Genomic DNA, 17139 nt, shown 5'->3' with positions numbered 1-17139 from the left:
AGTGAGTTCGATTTTCTAGGAGCGGGGTTTGCTGAGAAAATTCGAATAAGTGATCTATTGTAGCGAGGGGTGGTGAGTACATATCAGAGAGGCAGGGATAGTGCCTGAGCGTCAACGTAGTAACTGAAGAGGCTGACGCAGAGGTAGCTAGAGCTACGCAGAGGCTAAGGGGCCTGCATGGGTGACGCAAAAGGCCAGAGAGTTGACGCAGAGAGGCAGAAGGCTAACGTAGAGCCAAGAGGAAGCACCGGAAGGATTTTCGTGGGGCAAACTAGAGATGAGAAGTTGAATATTTGTCTCCGAGAAGAGGTATTACTGTCGTGTAACAATCTCTGTTGGGTGAGCCAGTTCGACACTCTAGTTGTACTCAAGAAACCTGCTTAAGAATAAAACCCTTAGAACTGTTGCACTGGTTTTCCCAAGTTGGGTTTTTCCGGGGACGATTGTCTAAAAATAATAGTGTCCCTTGTGTGTTTGTCTAGTATTTCAGTCGATGATCTATATATGAGTTGAGACTGCATTTGTGTTTATTTTTAGTATTTATATGGTTAAATAACTTGTTAAGAAACAAACAAGTAGGTGAAATAAACTAGATAATGCAGTAGGAATTTCTGATGTGTTAGATTCAGAAATTTAAATATGGTATCAGAGCGTTGCAGATCACAGGAGAACTGAAGGCACCAGCTGAAATCAAAAAATTTGCAACAGAAACAACTGTCCCGAGAGATAGAGTTGTTCCTAAGCAGAAGGTAGCAGAGAAGGAGTGACGTACAGGACCTGCGTCATCATTTCGAGCCAGAGAGAGGGCCAGCGCAGAGGCAGAAAAAGGTAGAAGAGGCTCACAAAGAGCCACGTCATCCTACTCAGCCAGGTAGGCTTGACACAGATGGCCAGAGGAGCGATTCAGCGTTGTCGGGATTGCACAAAGCTAAGAGGCTTAGTTTCTTCAGCTGCTGGGGCCTAGGGAGCTGTGGGAAGATTATGGATTGGGAAGCTGGTGTGGTGTTGTTGCTATTGAAGCAAAACAGTGCCTAGCGGGACAAAACCAAGGTAGAGGGAGTCGTTGCCTTGAGGGATTTCTAGCTAAGAAATCTAGATACGAGTTGCAGTTGCAAATAGGATCAGAGAGGAGCAAATCGACAGTTGGCGGGAACATTTCCAACAAGGAAATCAAGACTCAGAGGGAGTCTAGGAGAGAACTTCCAGGAGGGAAGTCAAGACTCAGAGGGAGTCTAGAAGAAGAGTGGAGATGGAAATGAACGGACTGAGGGACCAGGACAGGTTGGACAGGGCCTCCAACTTTGTCATCTGGAAGGCCAGGACCCTGTCTATTCTGGATAGACATTGCATCAAAGGCTTCGCCTTGAGAACCATGGCTATCCCAGTCGACCCAGCTGATAATGAGAAATATGAGGATGCAATGGTGAAGGCAAAGTGCATAATCCTTGATGGGGTCAAGGATCATGTAATACCGCATATTGCCAAGAAGAACACGGGAAAGGAAATGTGGGATACCTTGACGACGTTGTATCAGGGCACTTCCATGCAGAGGAATATGTTACTGGAGAATCAGCTGTGGTCGTATCAGATGCAAAAGGAGGAGAAGATAGATCTATACCTCAGTAGGTTGCAAGAGATTCGGGACCAACTTACTTCCATAGGGGCCACGCCAGATGAGGAGTTTGTGGTGAGGACTACCCTGAATGCAGTCTCCGAGGAGTGGGAGTGTTGGAAATACTGAGAGGGGGGATGAATCAATATTTCTTTTCAATTGTTATTTACCAGTTAAAACATTTATATTCAGAACACAAGATGAACAACAAGAATAAATTCTTTTATTAATATAGTCTTTGCAATAAAATAGATACAATATATATATATGGTTCCAATCTGTTGCCAAGCACCAACTTTTGTGAGGCTCCAATCTCCAGAGCACCATCTCTGTTTTGTCAAAGCACCAACCTTGGACTTAGGAGCACCAACTCCTAGGACACCAATCCTTCCAGTTCTGAGGCACCAACCTCAAGGGCTCCAACCCTCTGCTGTTAGGGCACCAACCTTCGATATAGGAGCACCAACTCCAAGGACACCAATCCTTTCCACTTCTAAGGCACCAACCCCAAGGACACCAATCCTTCCAATTCTGAGGCTCCAACCCCAAGGGCTCCAACCCAATCTTGTCAAGGCATGTTTGATAGTGATTCTCTGCTCCCAAAACTCTTCTTTACTGAATTCTGTCTGTTTACAGCTTCACTGTAGTCTCCATGCTACAGCATCAATGGCAACCAATCTTCATATGAAGAAGTCTTTACAACTCTTCATACTGTCCACATAGAGTCTGCGAAAGTTATCTCATGATGATATCAGATAGCCATCATGATCTCTGATAATGTCTCCACACAGCTTTAGTGAGTCTACTATTAGTTGCACTAAGCTCTGCACAAGAACCAACTCTCTGTTTCAAGCCTCTGTTCTCACTGTCACGGTGAATGCTTCCAACGTGACTACTGCACACTGTTCTTGCTATTGCAATCTCTTACTTCCTAGAAATACATTCACATATGCTTCAATATTGGTGCTAGCTATTGTTCCCTTAAAGCGATATCAAATGAAACTTTATTTATTATATCACAGAATTTATCTTCAACATGCATTATGTACCTGATTAATTCATCACAGGTCTGAGTCTTTCACAGGGTAACACGATCAACAGAGTTGCTCGTCCTTCGACTGCCTCCTGTCCAGCTGAACCTTCGTCTTCCTTCTATCCTGCTGGACCTTCAACCTCTTTCTATCGTGCTGGACCATCGACTTCCTTTTTTCTTCCAGTTCACCAACAACAACTGCATAAAGACAATTCTCTGTTTTCTTATCTTGATACGCCTAACCTTTGGCTTCCCTTTCGCTCGCTTGAGCTTCGGCTTCCTCAACGCTCGCTCGACCTTCTGGCTTCCCTCCTCCGGTTGCTTTAGCTTCCTCTGCGCTCGCTCGACCATCTATGCTTGCTTGACACTTCGGCTTCCCGATCCATGGCTTCCTCTGTCTATTTGAGTGTTCCAATACTCACAGGACACGTTCAGGAGGAAGAGAGGCCGAAATACAAAGAAATGTTGCTTATTAAAAAATATCAGAGAGGTCATTTTTCCTTTAATAATATTCATACATTAGACTTCATTATTTATGGAGGATTTCATTGGAGAGACTGTACCAACAGGGAGGTCCCACATGCCACATCACAATCGCAATCGCAATTGGCGGTTTGACATCCCTTAGAGACTAGCGATACAACAGATGCGATATTACATTTAGTCATGTTAAATGGTGCATTCGGGTCCGTAATATATATCGCAATCGGCAGTCCGACGGTGTCAATTCTTTTGAACATTGCGATTCAACGGATGCGATATTTCAATAGGTCATATTATAATGTTGCAGCGGGTCCGCATACATATCGCAATTGGTGGTTCGGGGGTGACAACCCTTTATAACTTGCGCTATGAGAGTTCCGATAGGCGGATGCGATATAACAATAGGGCAGTTTATAATGGTGCAGCGGGTCTGCATATATATCGCATTTATATATTATATACTCTTCTGCTCTTTGCTATAACTTGTTCGGGTCCGTGTATTATCACAATCGGCACTTTCAATGTGGCAAGGCTTTACAAGAGTCTTGCGATATGGTGGATGCGATAATATATTAAATCATATTGCAATGGTGTAGTCGGGTCTGCATACATATCGCTATCGCAGTTTTAACGTGACAAGGCTTTAAACGCTGCGATACATAACTCCCGATATGGCGGACGTGATATACCATTAGGGCGCGATATAATAGGACCATCGGGTCCGCAACTGTATATCGCAGTCAGGGGTTTCAATGTGGTACTTAATAGAACCCGCCGATGTGATTTCTCTGATATATATATATATATATATATATATATATACTGCTCCGCTCTTATCTACTCTTGGCTTGTCGCTCCTATGGCTTCCGATACACTGCTCCAATAGCTCTTCTCTGATATTCCTCCAATATCTCATGATATGGTTCCTTTGTTAACTGCTCTTCTGCTGGCTTCTCCTCCTGATGCATGTTCCTCTTTGTTCCTTCTCTTTTGATGACTTCTTCCTCTTTGTGAGACTTCTTGGGCATACAATACATGCGATACTCCCGATATGGCTCCTCTTGCTCCAATAGGTCTTCCTTTGGCTTTGCAATGTTTTTCAATGAACTTCTCTGTTACCTTCATATCTTGATGGCTTCTGATATCTTTTCTGATATGCCTCTCTTTCTCTGATATTATGCAATACTCCTCTAATGTCTTAACTCCTCTGATACTTTGCAATACTCTTAAGCATAAGCGATAGCTTTGATATACCTCCTTTGTTAACTCCTCCGTTAACAGACTCTTACTCATGGCTTGGCTTTCCTAATGGCCTTGCTCCTTGGCTTCTTGCTCCTGTTTCTTCATGGATCTACTCTGCTTCTCCTTGGCTTCATATCATCATTTAGTATCCTAGAATATTGCCATATTGACATCAATGACAATCTAGGTCAACAATCTCCCCCTTTGTTATTGATGGCAATATTCTTCTTCTCTCCCCCTTTGACATCAATGGCAAAGGAGTGCTCTGGGACTCCCCCTATCAAACTGCTTCTGTTCTTTATGAATAGTAGATCTTCATGGGTATGTTACTCCCCCTGTAATAGTGCTCTTTTTTTTTTCTTTTTTTTTAAGATAGAAGGATTGATGCTTTATCATCAATTAACACATTATCCCCTCTTCATGTCTCAGAACTACTTTATCATGGCTTCAACAATGCTTAAAGATGCTCCACTTCAATGCTTTCAAATAGATTGCAAATAGCCACACACCAAGTGTCCAGGTTTTTATGCTTCAATCCATATTCTGTTGTCTCCATAGTCAGAATTAAGAGGCCTTCATAGTCTGAATCAAGAGAAAATGCCACTGAAATTGTCTTTCTTGCTATCTCTCTTTAGATCAGAGTTCCTTTGTATTTCTGTGCTTCTCCTTAAGTTACTGAGCTATATTCGACTGCACAACATTCTCCTTTCTATAGTCTTTTGATGAGCCATCTTTTCCTTGTGTTCTTGAAAAAAAAAGATCTCTGCAAGTTATCTCCACGAGCAGATTTTGATATCCAATTTGTGACTATCTTTTAAATTCTTTTTATTGATTGGCATCTTTTTGCAATGCTTCAGTTTTGTTAGATGCTGCCAACTGCTCTTGCTTCATGCTTCATTCCCAGATGTATCTGTTTGTTTGAAGGTTGCCTCTATTTGTGTCCATAATCTACCTGTTCTCACATCAAATCCCTGAGTCGAAACATTTAACATCTGTAATATCAACAACATAGTTATTTTCCCTATTTCTCTAGCATTGGATGGCCTTCTCTGCTACTCCAATTTCTACTTAGTGATCAAGTGGAAAGCAGCTTCAACAACAGTCCAAAGAATGGTTACAAGATCATGTTCTTCAATGGAGTACTCCTGAGAAATGATCTTTATCAAAGAATGATAGTTAATATAGCTCAAAAAGGATTTTATAAGGACCCTCTCACGACTAGCTTTTGCAATAATGATCAAGAATCACAGGCTCCCCCTAACTGTATGCATCATCTCTTTTGGCAGAGTCTTCCCATCAAATGCTCATATTGTTGAAGATCAGGTCAACAACATGTGTTGTTCGCTGGAGATTTTAAGGGACTTTCGGATTGTATTAGCTTCCTTCTCCATACTTGTGTAACTTTCTTCTTTTGCATGGTTCTAGCTTGTGTAAGAGCCCAAGTTAAGTTACAATCATGTGCCATATGACCAATGTTATGACACTTGAAGCATTCTATATTGTTCATGAATAAGAATTCATGATTTCTTCTTGCAAAATTGTTCCTCGGAGATTGTTGGGGACCATAATATCTATCTTTATGATATGCCCTACAATCTTTTACCATGTGTCCAAAGTTTGTACAAGAATAACAATAGCCAAGAAATAAACTTTGGTACCTGGGAGATGGAGATTTCCTTGATGTACTTCTGAAGTATTTCTGTCTTGAGATCCTTTGATGATAACCATTGCTTCTCGCATCTTTGACATCATCTACATTTCTTCTTGGAGCGGGATTTCTTCCATTGTTGTCTTGACTCTTCTCCTTGCCTTTGCTGGAACTGGGAGCATCAACATTTCTTTCTAGCTTCCTCACATCCATTTTGCTTGAAACATTACCATTCTTGTTTGAGGATTCACCTGCATACCCGAGACCTGATTTATCAAATGGACATCTTTGATGGCTGAGCATGTCATCCAAGGCTTGAGAGCTCTTCAAGGTTTTGTCCATCCCTTCAACCTTTTTCCTGAGGGAGACAATCTCTTCTTCCAATCTTTCGCAATCATTATTTTTCTTAGCAAGTTGTTTCTCAGTTTCTTCCTTGATATGAGTAGCTTCATTTGCTTCTATTTTAAGGGAGATGATATCTGACTTCATTTTGAAGATTTCTTCATTTTCCTTTGCTAGACTGCTCTCCATTTCTTCCTTGATCCTTGTAGCTTTACATGTTTCGGCCTTGAGAAGTTTGATGTTAGATTTTAATTTGAAAATTTCTTCATCCTTTGCTTTTAGTTGACATATCATGGTGTTTCTCTCCTTTTCTGCTTCATCAACCTATTCTTCTATGATTGCTAATGCTTCCATTGTCTTCTCAGCTCCTTGTGCTAACTTTCTTGCTTCTTGTAGTTGAGATTTGAGAGAGGAGACCTCTACCTTGTACTGACCAATCTCTTCTTCAAGTTTGTTCAAGCTCTTGTGCCTTTGTTCAAGTTGACTTGACAAGGTATCTTCTCGTTTCTTTGCTTTATCCAATTGATTTGTCATGGATATGACTTCTTCATGCTACTTTCTTTTGCTTTGATGAAATTCCTTCTTAAGCTTGGCAAGCTCTTCATCCCTTTCTTGTACTTGAAGCTTGATAAGGTCAACTTTCTTCCTTGTTTGGTCTTGGTCACCAGCGAGTGCTTTCTTCTTAAGTTCCTTGTTTTCCTTTTTCAAATTGATAATCTCTTCCATGGCAGCTGTAAGTTGAGTGAGGAGATCTTCTACAAAATCTTTTTCATTCTCTTCATCTTCTAGGTCTGCTTTAGCCTTGATGTCATCGTTCTCATTTCCGGCTTCTATGATGGGTTCTGGGTTTCCTTCTTGATTTCCATCATCTTCTTGACTAATGGTCATGGTCAATGCTCCTTTTGAGAGAAGGTCATGAAGTTTGTCCCATATACCCTTTGCTGATGAATATTTTCCTAAATTGTTCTTTATAGAATCAAGTAGCCCATTCAAGATTGCCTTCATTGCTTTTTCATTGTACTCCTTGGATTCTCCATCCATCATGCTATCAACAATTACTGATTTCCAGATTTCAATGCCTTGAGTCTTTAAGAAATTCCTCATTCTTGCTTCCCACATATCAAAGTTTCCATTGAACCATGGAGCCTTCTCAAATTGATTTTCTTCTATTTCAGTGGTAGAGGGAGACACACCTTTAGGAGGATTGGAGACTTTCTTCCTTGGCTTCGCCATTTGTGTTCTAAAGATCAACTTTCAAGCTGTTAGGCTCTAAGTGAAGGTACTAGTTCTGATACCAATTGTTGGAAATACTGAGGGGGGGGTGAATACATATTTCTTTTCAATTGTTATTTTATCAGTTAAAACATTTATATTCAAAACACAAGATGAACAACAAGAATAAATGTTTTTATTAATATAGTCTTTGCAATAAAATAGATACAATATATATATGGTTCCAATCTGTTGCCAAGCACCAACTTGGACTCTTGTGAGGCTCCAATCTCCAGAGAACCAACTCTGTTTTGTCAAGGCACCAACCTTGGACTTAGGAGCACCAACTCCCAGGACACCAATCCTTCCAGTTCTGAGGCACCAACCTCAAGGGCTCCAACCCTCTGTTGTCAAGGCACCAACCTTGGAAATAGGAGCACCAACTCCAAGGACATCAATTCTTTCCACTTCAAAGGCACCAACCCCAAGGACACCAATCCTTCCAATTCTGAGGCTCCAACCCCAAGGGCTCCGACCCAATCTTGTCAAGGCATGTTTGATAGTGATTCTCTGCTCCCAAAACTCTTCTTTACTGAATTTTGTCTGTTTACAGCTTCACTGTAGTCTCCATGCTACAGCATCAATGGCAACCAGTCTTCATATGAAGAAGTCTTTACAACTCTTCATACTGTCCACACAGAGTCTGCAAAAGTTATCTCATGATGATATCAAATAGCCATCATGATCTTTGATAATGTCTCCACACAGCTTTAGTGAGTCTACTATTAGTTGCACTAAGCTCTGCACAAGAACCAACTCTCTGTTTCAAGCCTCTGTTCTCACTGTCACAGTGAATGCTTCCAGCGTGACTACTGCGCACTGTTCTTGCTATTGCAATCTCTTACTTCCCAGAAATACATTCACATATGCTTCAATACTGGTGCTGGCTACTATTCCCTTCAAGCGATATCAAATGAAACTTTATTTATTATATCACAGAATTGATCTTCAGTATGCATTATGTACCTGATTAATTAATCACAGGTCTGAGTCTTTCACAAGGTAACACGATCAACAGAGTTGCTCGTCCTTCGACTGCCTCTTGTTCGGCTGGACCTTCGTCTTCCTTCTGTCCTGCTGGACCTTCGACCTCTTTCTATCCTGCGGGACCATTGACTTCCTTCTTTCTTCCAGTTTGCCAACAACAACTGCATAAAGACAATTCTCTATTTTCTCATCTTGATACGCCTAACCTTTGGCTTCCCTTTCGCTCGCTCGAGCTTCGGCTTCCTCAACGCTCGCTCGACCTTCTGGCTTCCCTCTTCTGGTCGCTTTAGCTTCCTCTGTGCTCGCTCAACCATCTATGCTCGCTTGACACTTCGGCTTCCCGATCCATGGCTTCCTCTGTCTATTCGAGTGTTCCAATACTCACAGGACACGTTCAGGAGGAAGAGAGGCCAAAATACAAAGAAATGTTGCTTATTAAAAAATATCAGAGAGGTCCTTTTCCCTTTAATAATATTCATACATTAGACTTCATCATTTACAGAGGATTTCATTGGAGACACTGTACCAACAGGGAGGTCCCACATGCCACGTAACAATCGCAATCGCAATCGGCGGTTTGACATCCCTTAGATACTAGTGATACAGCGGATGCGATATTACATTTGGTCATGTTAAATGGTGCATTCGGGTCCATAATATATATCGCAATCGGTAGTCCAACGGTGTCAATTCTTTTGAACATTGCGATTCAACGGATGCGATATTTCAATACGTCGTATTATAATGTTGCAGCGGGTCCGCATACATATCGCAATCGGTGGTTTGGGGGTGACAACCCTTTATAACTTGCGCTATGAGAGTTCCGATAGGCGTATGCGATATAACAATAGGGCAGTTTATAATGGTGCAGCGGGTCCGCATATATATTGCATTTATATATTATATATTCTTTTGCTCTTTGCTATACCCTGTTCGGGTCCATGCATTATCACAACCGGCACTTTCAATGTGGCAAGGCTTTACAAGAGTCTTGCGATATGGTGGATGCGATAATATATTAAATCATATTGCAATGGTGTAGTAGGGTCTGCATACATATCGCTATCACAGTTTTAATGTGACAAGGCTTTAAACGCTGCGATACATAACTCCCGATATGGCAGACGCGATATAATAGGACTATCGGGTCCACAACTGTATATCGCAGTCGGGGGTTTCAATGTGGTACTTAATAGAACCCGCTGATGTGATTTCTCCGATATATATATACTGCTCCGCTCTTATATGCTCTTGGCTTGTCGCTCCTATGGCTTCCGATACACTGCTCCAATAGCTCTTCTCATGATATGGTTCCTCTGTTAATTGCTCTTCCGTTGGCTTCTCCTCCTGATGCATGTTCCTCTTTGTTCCTTCTCTTTTGATGACTTCTTCCTCTTTGCGGGACTTCTTGGGCATATAATACATGCGATACTCCCGATATGGCTCCTCTTGCTCCAATAGGTCTTCCTTTGGCTTTGCAATGTCTTTCAATGAACTTCTCTGATACCTTCATACCTTGATGGCTTCTGATATCTTTTCCGATATGCCTCTCTTGCTCTGATATTCTGCAATACTCCTCTGATGTGTTAACTCCTCTGATACTCTGCAATACTCTTAAGCATAAGCGATAGCTTTGATATGCCTCCTTTGTTAACTCCTCCGTTAACAGACTCTTACTCATGGCTTGGCTTTCCTGATGGCCTTGCTCCTTGGCTTCTTGCTCCTGTTTCTTCATGGATCTACTCTGCTTCTCCTTGGCTTCATATCATCATTTAGTATCCTAGAATATTGCCATATTGACATCAATGACAATCTAGGTCAACAAGGAGACATTTGTCCAAAGCATTTAGGCAGAGCGAATCTTCCAGGATGGGAAGAGATGTGGGCAACTCTTCGCCAAGAAGAGATCAAACGGCTGACCAAGGCGGGGAGTAGCAGCAAAGGAGGTCGAATCAAGAAAGAGGAGGAGGATGCGGCTCTAGCATCCGCGGGACAGGAGGGGAAGAGGAAGAAGAAGGACATCTCCAAGGTAAAGTACTTCCATTGTGGGGAGCTGGGTCATTATGCAACCCAGTGTCCCAAGAAGAAGAATAAGGGAGAGGCTTCTGACTCCAAGGCAGCTCCGGCTAAGGCAGAGAAAGAAGTCGAGATAGATGACGACTGTGCTATGAGTGCTTATGCACCTCTAGAGAAGAGGTGGGGTGACATCCAGCAGTGGTCAAGAGAACTACAAAAGATGAGGGGTAGGATCCTTGAGGTACCCAAACTCTTGGACCATATCCGGCTACGGGAGCCCCGAATGACAGTAGTAGGATGACAGATGTCAGGTGAAACAAGATGCGATGGAGCGACAAGGCAGTGCAGAGGTCTGTGGCAACGCAGTGGGGGTTGCAACAGTGAGAGAGGCACAAAGGTGTTTGCAGCAGTGTGAGATGCACAAAGGTGTTTGCAGCAGCACAAAGGCAACAAAGGGAGCACAGGATAGCAGCATAGGTAGCTTCAACATCAGGAGGGTGCCAAGCTGACAAGGATGTAAGTTGGGTAGATCAGTTACTTACTTCTCGGTAACTGAGTTGTAGTGCAACAGTTAGCAGTGATAGTGCTATGGGCAACACAATGCAGCGTGTTGAGAGAGAGCTGCAGTGCAGATGCAGTGTTGGGAGGAAGGACCAACAACAACACGGATGCAGAGGGAGCTGCAGTACAAATGTACCAGTGGCAATGGCAGAGCCATGGGCAACAGTACAGGAAGCAACAGTGCAGAGGATGTTGGACAGCAGGCCAACCATCAACTTAGGTATTGGTGCCAGACGATCAGTGTGATGTTCAGTGGAGGATCATTAGTAGAGCACATTCCTCGCTAAGAGGGATTATTGATTTGGGGTAGCATCAGATGTGCTCTAACCATGAAAATTGGTGGAGAGGCTAAAGCACATGAGATCTCCAAGACCCAGAAATGGTTTGGGGAAATTCCACCCGGTTAGAGAGATATTAAATAATTAATATTTTTAATGGGGTTCCTAAGTCTAAACTTAGGAAAATTAAAATATTAATAGGTATTAATATAAAACTTGGTGAGAATGTTCTAAATGACATGGATCAAGCCAATTCTAATCTTAGTTGTTGATTAGAGACTTAATCTCATTCGTTGAAGACTCAACAGGAAAAGTATAAGAGGAGGCTTGAGTGTCAGTTGGAGAGACACCAAGATTGATCAGTCAGTTCAATTTTCTAGGACCGGGGTTTGCTGAGAGAATTCGAACAAGTGATCTATCGCAGCCAGGGGCAATGAGTACATAGCAGAGATGCAGGGATAGTGCCTAAGGGTCAGCGCAGTAACTGAAAACGCTGACACAAAGGCAGCTAGAGACTGCGGAGAGGCTGAGGGGCCTATGTGGGTGACACAAAAGGCTAGAGAGCTGACGTTGAGGCTTCAGAAGTGACACTGCGGCTAGCAAAGCTAGCGCGGAGCCAAGAGGAAGCGCTAGGAGGATTTTCGTGGAGCAGACTAGAGCTGAGTGTTGATTTGGGGTAGCATCGGATGTGCTCTAGCCAAGAAAATTGGTTGAGAGGCTAAAGCACATGAGATCTCCAAGACCTAGAAATGGTTTGGACAGATTGTACCTGGTTTGGGAAATATTAAAATAATTAATATTTTTAATGGAGTTCCTAAGTCTAAACTTAGGAAAAATAAAATATCAATGGGTATTAATATAAAACTGGGTTAGAAGGGTCCAAAAGTCATGGATCAAGCCAAATCTAATCTTAGCCGTTGATTAGAGATTTAATCTCGGTCGTTGATGGACCAACGAGAAAAGTATAAGAGGAGGCTTGAGGGTCAGTTGATGAACACACCAAGTTGATCAAGAATTCGATTTTTCGGGTGAGGGTTCACTGAGGAAATTGAGTAAGTGATCTGAGTTGTAGTTGAGGGGTAGTGATTACATAGCAGAGAGGCAAAGTTAGTACCAGGAGGAGTAGCGCAGAACCGAGAGAGGTTGACACAAAGCCAACTAAGAGGCCACGCAGAGGCGGCCATGAGCTGCACAGAGCCAGAGAGGCCAGCGTGTTAGACGCAGAGGGTCTAGGGGCTGACGTAGAGGCTCCAGAAGCTGACGCAAAGGCCAGAGAGGCTGACGCAGGACCTAGAGGCAGTGCTGGAGGATTTCGTGGGATAGACTGGGAGCTGGAGCGCCAGATAGGGTGACGCAGTCCCTATTAGAGTGACACAGAGCAGCAGTAGTTGTATTGTTGCTGTGGGATCGTTCATCTGGTGATTTAGCCGGAATATCTGTCTCTGACTGAGAGGTACTACTACTGAGGGCATTCTCTGTTAGGTGAGCCATTTCTAGCACCCAAGTTGTATTCTGAAATTGCATAATAATAAAACCCTTTGAATAGCTGCACCAGTTTTCCTGCATTAGGTTTTTCCTTGGACATTAGTCCAAAAAAAACGGTGTCACTTGTGTGCTTGTTTAATTTCAGTTGATGATCTGTGTGTGTTGATACTGTACTCATATTTATTTTCAGTATTTACATGGTAAATAACTTGTTAAGTAATTGAACAAGTAGGAAGAAATATATCAGATAGTACAGGAAGAATTTCTAACGGGTTAAACTTAGAAATTCCAACACTGAGAAGCTGAATATCTATCTCTGAGAAGAGCTATTACTGCCGTAACAATCTGTGTTGGGTGAGCCAGTTTGGCATCCTAATTGTACTCAAGAAAGTTGCTTAATAATAAAACCCTCAAAACTGTTGAACCGGTTTTCCCAAGTTGGGTTTTTCCAAGGGCGATTGTCCAAATATAACGTTGTCCCCTGTTTGTTTGTCTAGTATTTCAGTTGATGATTTGTATATGAGTTGAGACTGCATTTGTGTTTATTTTCAGTGTTTATATGGTTAAATAACTTTTTAAGAAATAAACAAGTAGGTGAAATAAACCAGATAATGCAGTAGGAATTTTTTATGTGTTAGATTCAGAAATTTCAACACCAATTTCCCAACGAGTCCGGAGGAGAGGTAATGGAGAGGGCCGATATAAGATAATACTCATCCTGCTTATTGTTAACAACATTTGATTCATACCTGGACTTCCTTGCTTTCTTGGAGGGTTGACCATTTCCTTGATTTCCTTTCCCATTGAACCTGCCATTCCTTCGATTGTTGGAGTTGCCCCTGGAGTGATTGTGATCATTATCATGTGATGTGTCCTTTCTATTTGGACACTCCACCCTTTGATCCGGGCTTTCCTTTGAAATGTCCTTTAGACCCATAATTATTTCTCCTTTTGGCATGAGAGGAGAAAGTAGTGGGATTGCCTCTATTTGAAGGCATTTCTTGCTCCACCATCCTTGTCTCTTCTTGAATGCATCTTGACATCAATTATTCAAACTCCGGAATTCGATCATTATTGAGAAGAGTGGTTCTAACTATATACCATTCGGACGAGAGCCCTCCAAGGGTAGTGATAGTTAGTTTCCTGTCAGGAATGACTTCTCCAATCGATAGATCATTCTTGACCTCATTGATCCTTAAGAAGTAGGATTGAATATCCTCATCCTTGCCCTTCTTAATATCCTTCAACTTATTGTTGAGGAACAAAACTTGATTTGCATCACTAGTTTTAAACAAGCTTACCAATCTGTCGTAGATCTCCTTGGAGGTATTCAACTTAGAAATGTAGGCCACTAGATGCTTGTCAATTGAATCTTGGATAATCTTCTTTGCTTTGACTTCACCCTTACTATATTTGTTCTTTGTAGCAGCCGGTGCATTTGATGGAGGCTCGGGGATTTTACCCCTCACATGGTCCAACACTTCTTGCTCTTCCAATGTTAGATCAAGAGACATCTTCCATCCGTGATAGTCAGACTTCTCATGGAGCTTGTTTTTGGCCGGGAAGTGGAATGAGAAACCCATTGAGCTCTTTGTCCTTTCCAACTGTCTTCGGTGATTTTTCTTTCACTCTTGCTTGGGCTTTGTCTTCACCTAAGCTCTGATACGATGTTGATTTTGGTATGTTCTATGCTTAAGAGCAATTTACTTCAAATTTTCATATTAGCCCAATATCAATTTCCAGAATAGCAATCACATCAGCGCGATAGTAAAATGTAGATAGAACATAAATATAAACAGTGGAAGACAAGCCAAGACAAGAGGACACAAGATGTGGCACCAATTAGGGACAAACCCCATTGTGGGGAAACCCTTGATCAAATCTTCTTAAATTCTTCAATAATTCAGCAAAGAGATAGAGATAATACAATTATACAAATATGTAATTTTATGACAGCTGCAACAAAACCCTAACCAGCGAAGTCAAGGCTGGTCAAGCAGGTCAGAATTGACCTCAAGTCAACTCGGCCTCCAACAGCAAGAATAGGCAGCCCAAAACAGTCCGAAATATTCAGTCAAACTGTAGTCAACACTGGGACAGATCTGCGGCCAACCTTTGACAGTCATCGCTGATCAAAGTGTGGTCAAAACAGATCAAAGAAGCTGTCCAGAAATGTGGCCTGCCTAGGAGAGGCTGCCCAACCCAATCCGTAGTCAGAGAAGAGACTACGCCGGTCAACGTTGTCAAATTTGCCCACCTGCACCTCGGTCAACGCAAGTCAACGCTGCCCTAACCAGATCTGCGTCTTCCTTCTTTCAACCACACGTGTGAGAGATCTGCTCCTCCTACGCATACCCAATCAAGCTAGGAGAGAGAAGAATGAAAGATGAGATGAGTGAGTTTATGCCACAAGGTCTCTTCCTTTTATATGCCACGTTGAAGATAAGTTGGGGTGTAAAACATTGTTTTGCTTGCTGACTGACCATTACAAATTGTCAAGAATACAAATAGATTCATATCTCCATGAATACATGTCGGAATCAGATGATCATTAGATCAATCCTACACCTGTCGGTGAGAGAAATCCAAAAAAAATATCAGCTGCCATAAATAAGGTGACGCACATGGAGTTTGGCCTAGTTGCCAATTTAACATCTTCTCCTTTTGAAAAAGACAGTCATTAAAGCTTTACGCTGCATTGTAATATAACTCCTATTTTGTATGATGACCGAGATGATAAGAAGCACAAAAGCACTAATCTCTTGTCATTTCTCTTTAAGTTTTTCTATAGGTTTGCGGAATAGATAGACTAGGCTTGGTTTTGAACAATAATAAAAACACTGAAAAAATACAATAAAATATATAGAATTCACCTCTTGCATAAATTATATAGAAATGTACATGTCCCCTGCCTAATTGTCAAAGAATATGCAATAGATTTTGCACTAATTGTCTGTGACCTCTATGTTAGAATTGTTGTAGAAGCCACCATGAGCTTGGCCATCAAATATTACAGGCGGTAAACAAAAATGGTGAAGAGATGGTGTCTATCGATGATAGAACCATGCCAAATTGTGACTTATCAGTGCCACGAATAAAATATAAGGTGAACAATGCATGTATCTTAGAGGGAAAAATGAAAGAACAGGTTGTTGTAAATATCTTGGAGAATTCTTCCCAAGAATTGTTCATATAAATTCTATTATGGTCAGTGTTATCTTGGAGCTGATGTAGCGAATGAGCAAGAGGCTTTGGCCATCCTTCAGTGCTTTACACAACTTGGTGAATCACAAGATTTTGATAAGCGCGGAACAGAGTTGGAGAAGCAGACAGAACGAGCGAGAAATCCCTGCAACCATCCTCTCGTCGGTCGCATAGTTGGTGTCAGATCTATAGCTGGAGCAATGCGCTTAGGAAACACAGGTGCACCAGAAGAACTCTATGCTTGATTAGAGTAACAGTTATAGTTGCATCATAATGTCTGCATTTGGCTTTTTATTTTATGTATGTGAGTCATTTTCCTTTGGTTCGTGCTTCCATTCATATCATTCAAAAATCTTTTGTTGTATATGTGAATAACCTCTATGCCATCTGTGGGAACCCTTTCAAAGGGCTGAATATACCCATCCCCTGGAACAGATTGTCGGTGCAGTGTGTTGCGGTGGTCTCTCTCTCGCCTTAAACCTAGAAAATCAAAGATTCACAGGTGGAGAGGACCCTTTTTGTTCTTCTTTTAATACATTTTCCGATTCATGGTTTTCTGCTATCTTGGAGTCTCTCTTATGTGGAAAGAGATCGCGATTTTACATGTTGAAAACATTTTGTTATAATTAAACTCTTATGTAAAAAGTCCATGAATCATACCTATGGAAGGTGAATTCTTAAATTATTGTGATTCAAATCATAGACCATTTCTTTAGAGCATTTAAACAAACCATCTTTGATGTTTTGCTTCTTGTAAATGGTTTAAATTTTTTTAATTAACTTGCATTACCTTGAGATTACATTTAACACAAGTAAATAATAGAAAATACATTTGCAATTATAAATATACATTTTACATATAATAATAGTTAATTATAAATATGTTTTTAAAATTAAAAATATTTATATATAATTATTATTATTAAATAATTTTAATTATCTATAATTATTATTCATAAATAATTATAATTATATC

At 41.4% G+C, this 17139-nt stretch overlaps 1 protein-coding gene across 1 annotated transcript; it reads left to right on the top strand.

Moving 5' to 3' along the window:
* Positions 1–15688: 15688 nt before the first annotated feature.
* Positions 15689–16794, top strand: LOC149210184 (uncharacterized). Its single transcript, XM_089394369.1, has 3 exons — positions 15689–16065; positions 16172–16382; positions 16571–16794. The coding sequence occupies exons 1-3, from the start codon at positions 16000–16002 to the stop codon at positions 16639–16641; spliced, it is 348 nt and encodes a 115-aa protein (XP_089250495.1). The 5' UTR covers positions 15689–15999; the 3' UTR covers positions 16642–16794.
* Positions 16795–17139: the final 345 nt, after the last annotated feature.

This window comes from Pinus tabuliformis, chromosome 1_2, assembly GCF_031772625.1.
Source record: "Pinus tabuliformis cultivar Carrire ecotype Pingquan chromosome 1_2, CPIR1, whole genome shotgun sequence".
Lineage (NCBI taxonomy): Eukaryota > Viridiplantae > Streptophyta > Pinopsida > Pinales > Pinaceae > Pinus > Pinus tabuliformis.
The sequence above is the reverse complement of the archived record's forward strand: the minus strand, read 5'-3'. Positions and strand labels throughout refer to the sequence as shown.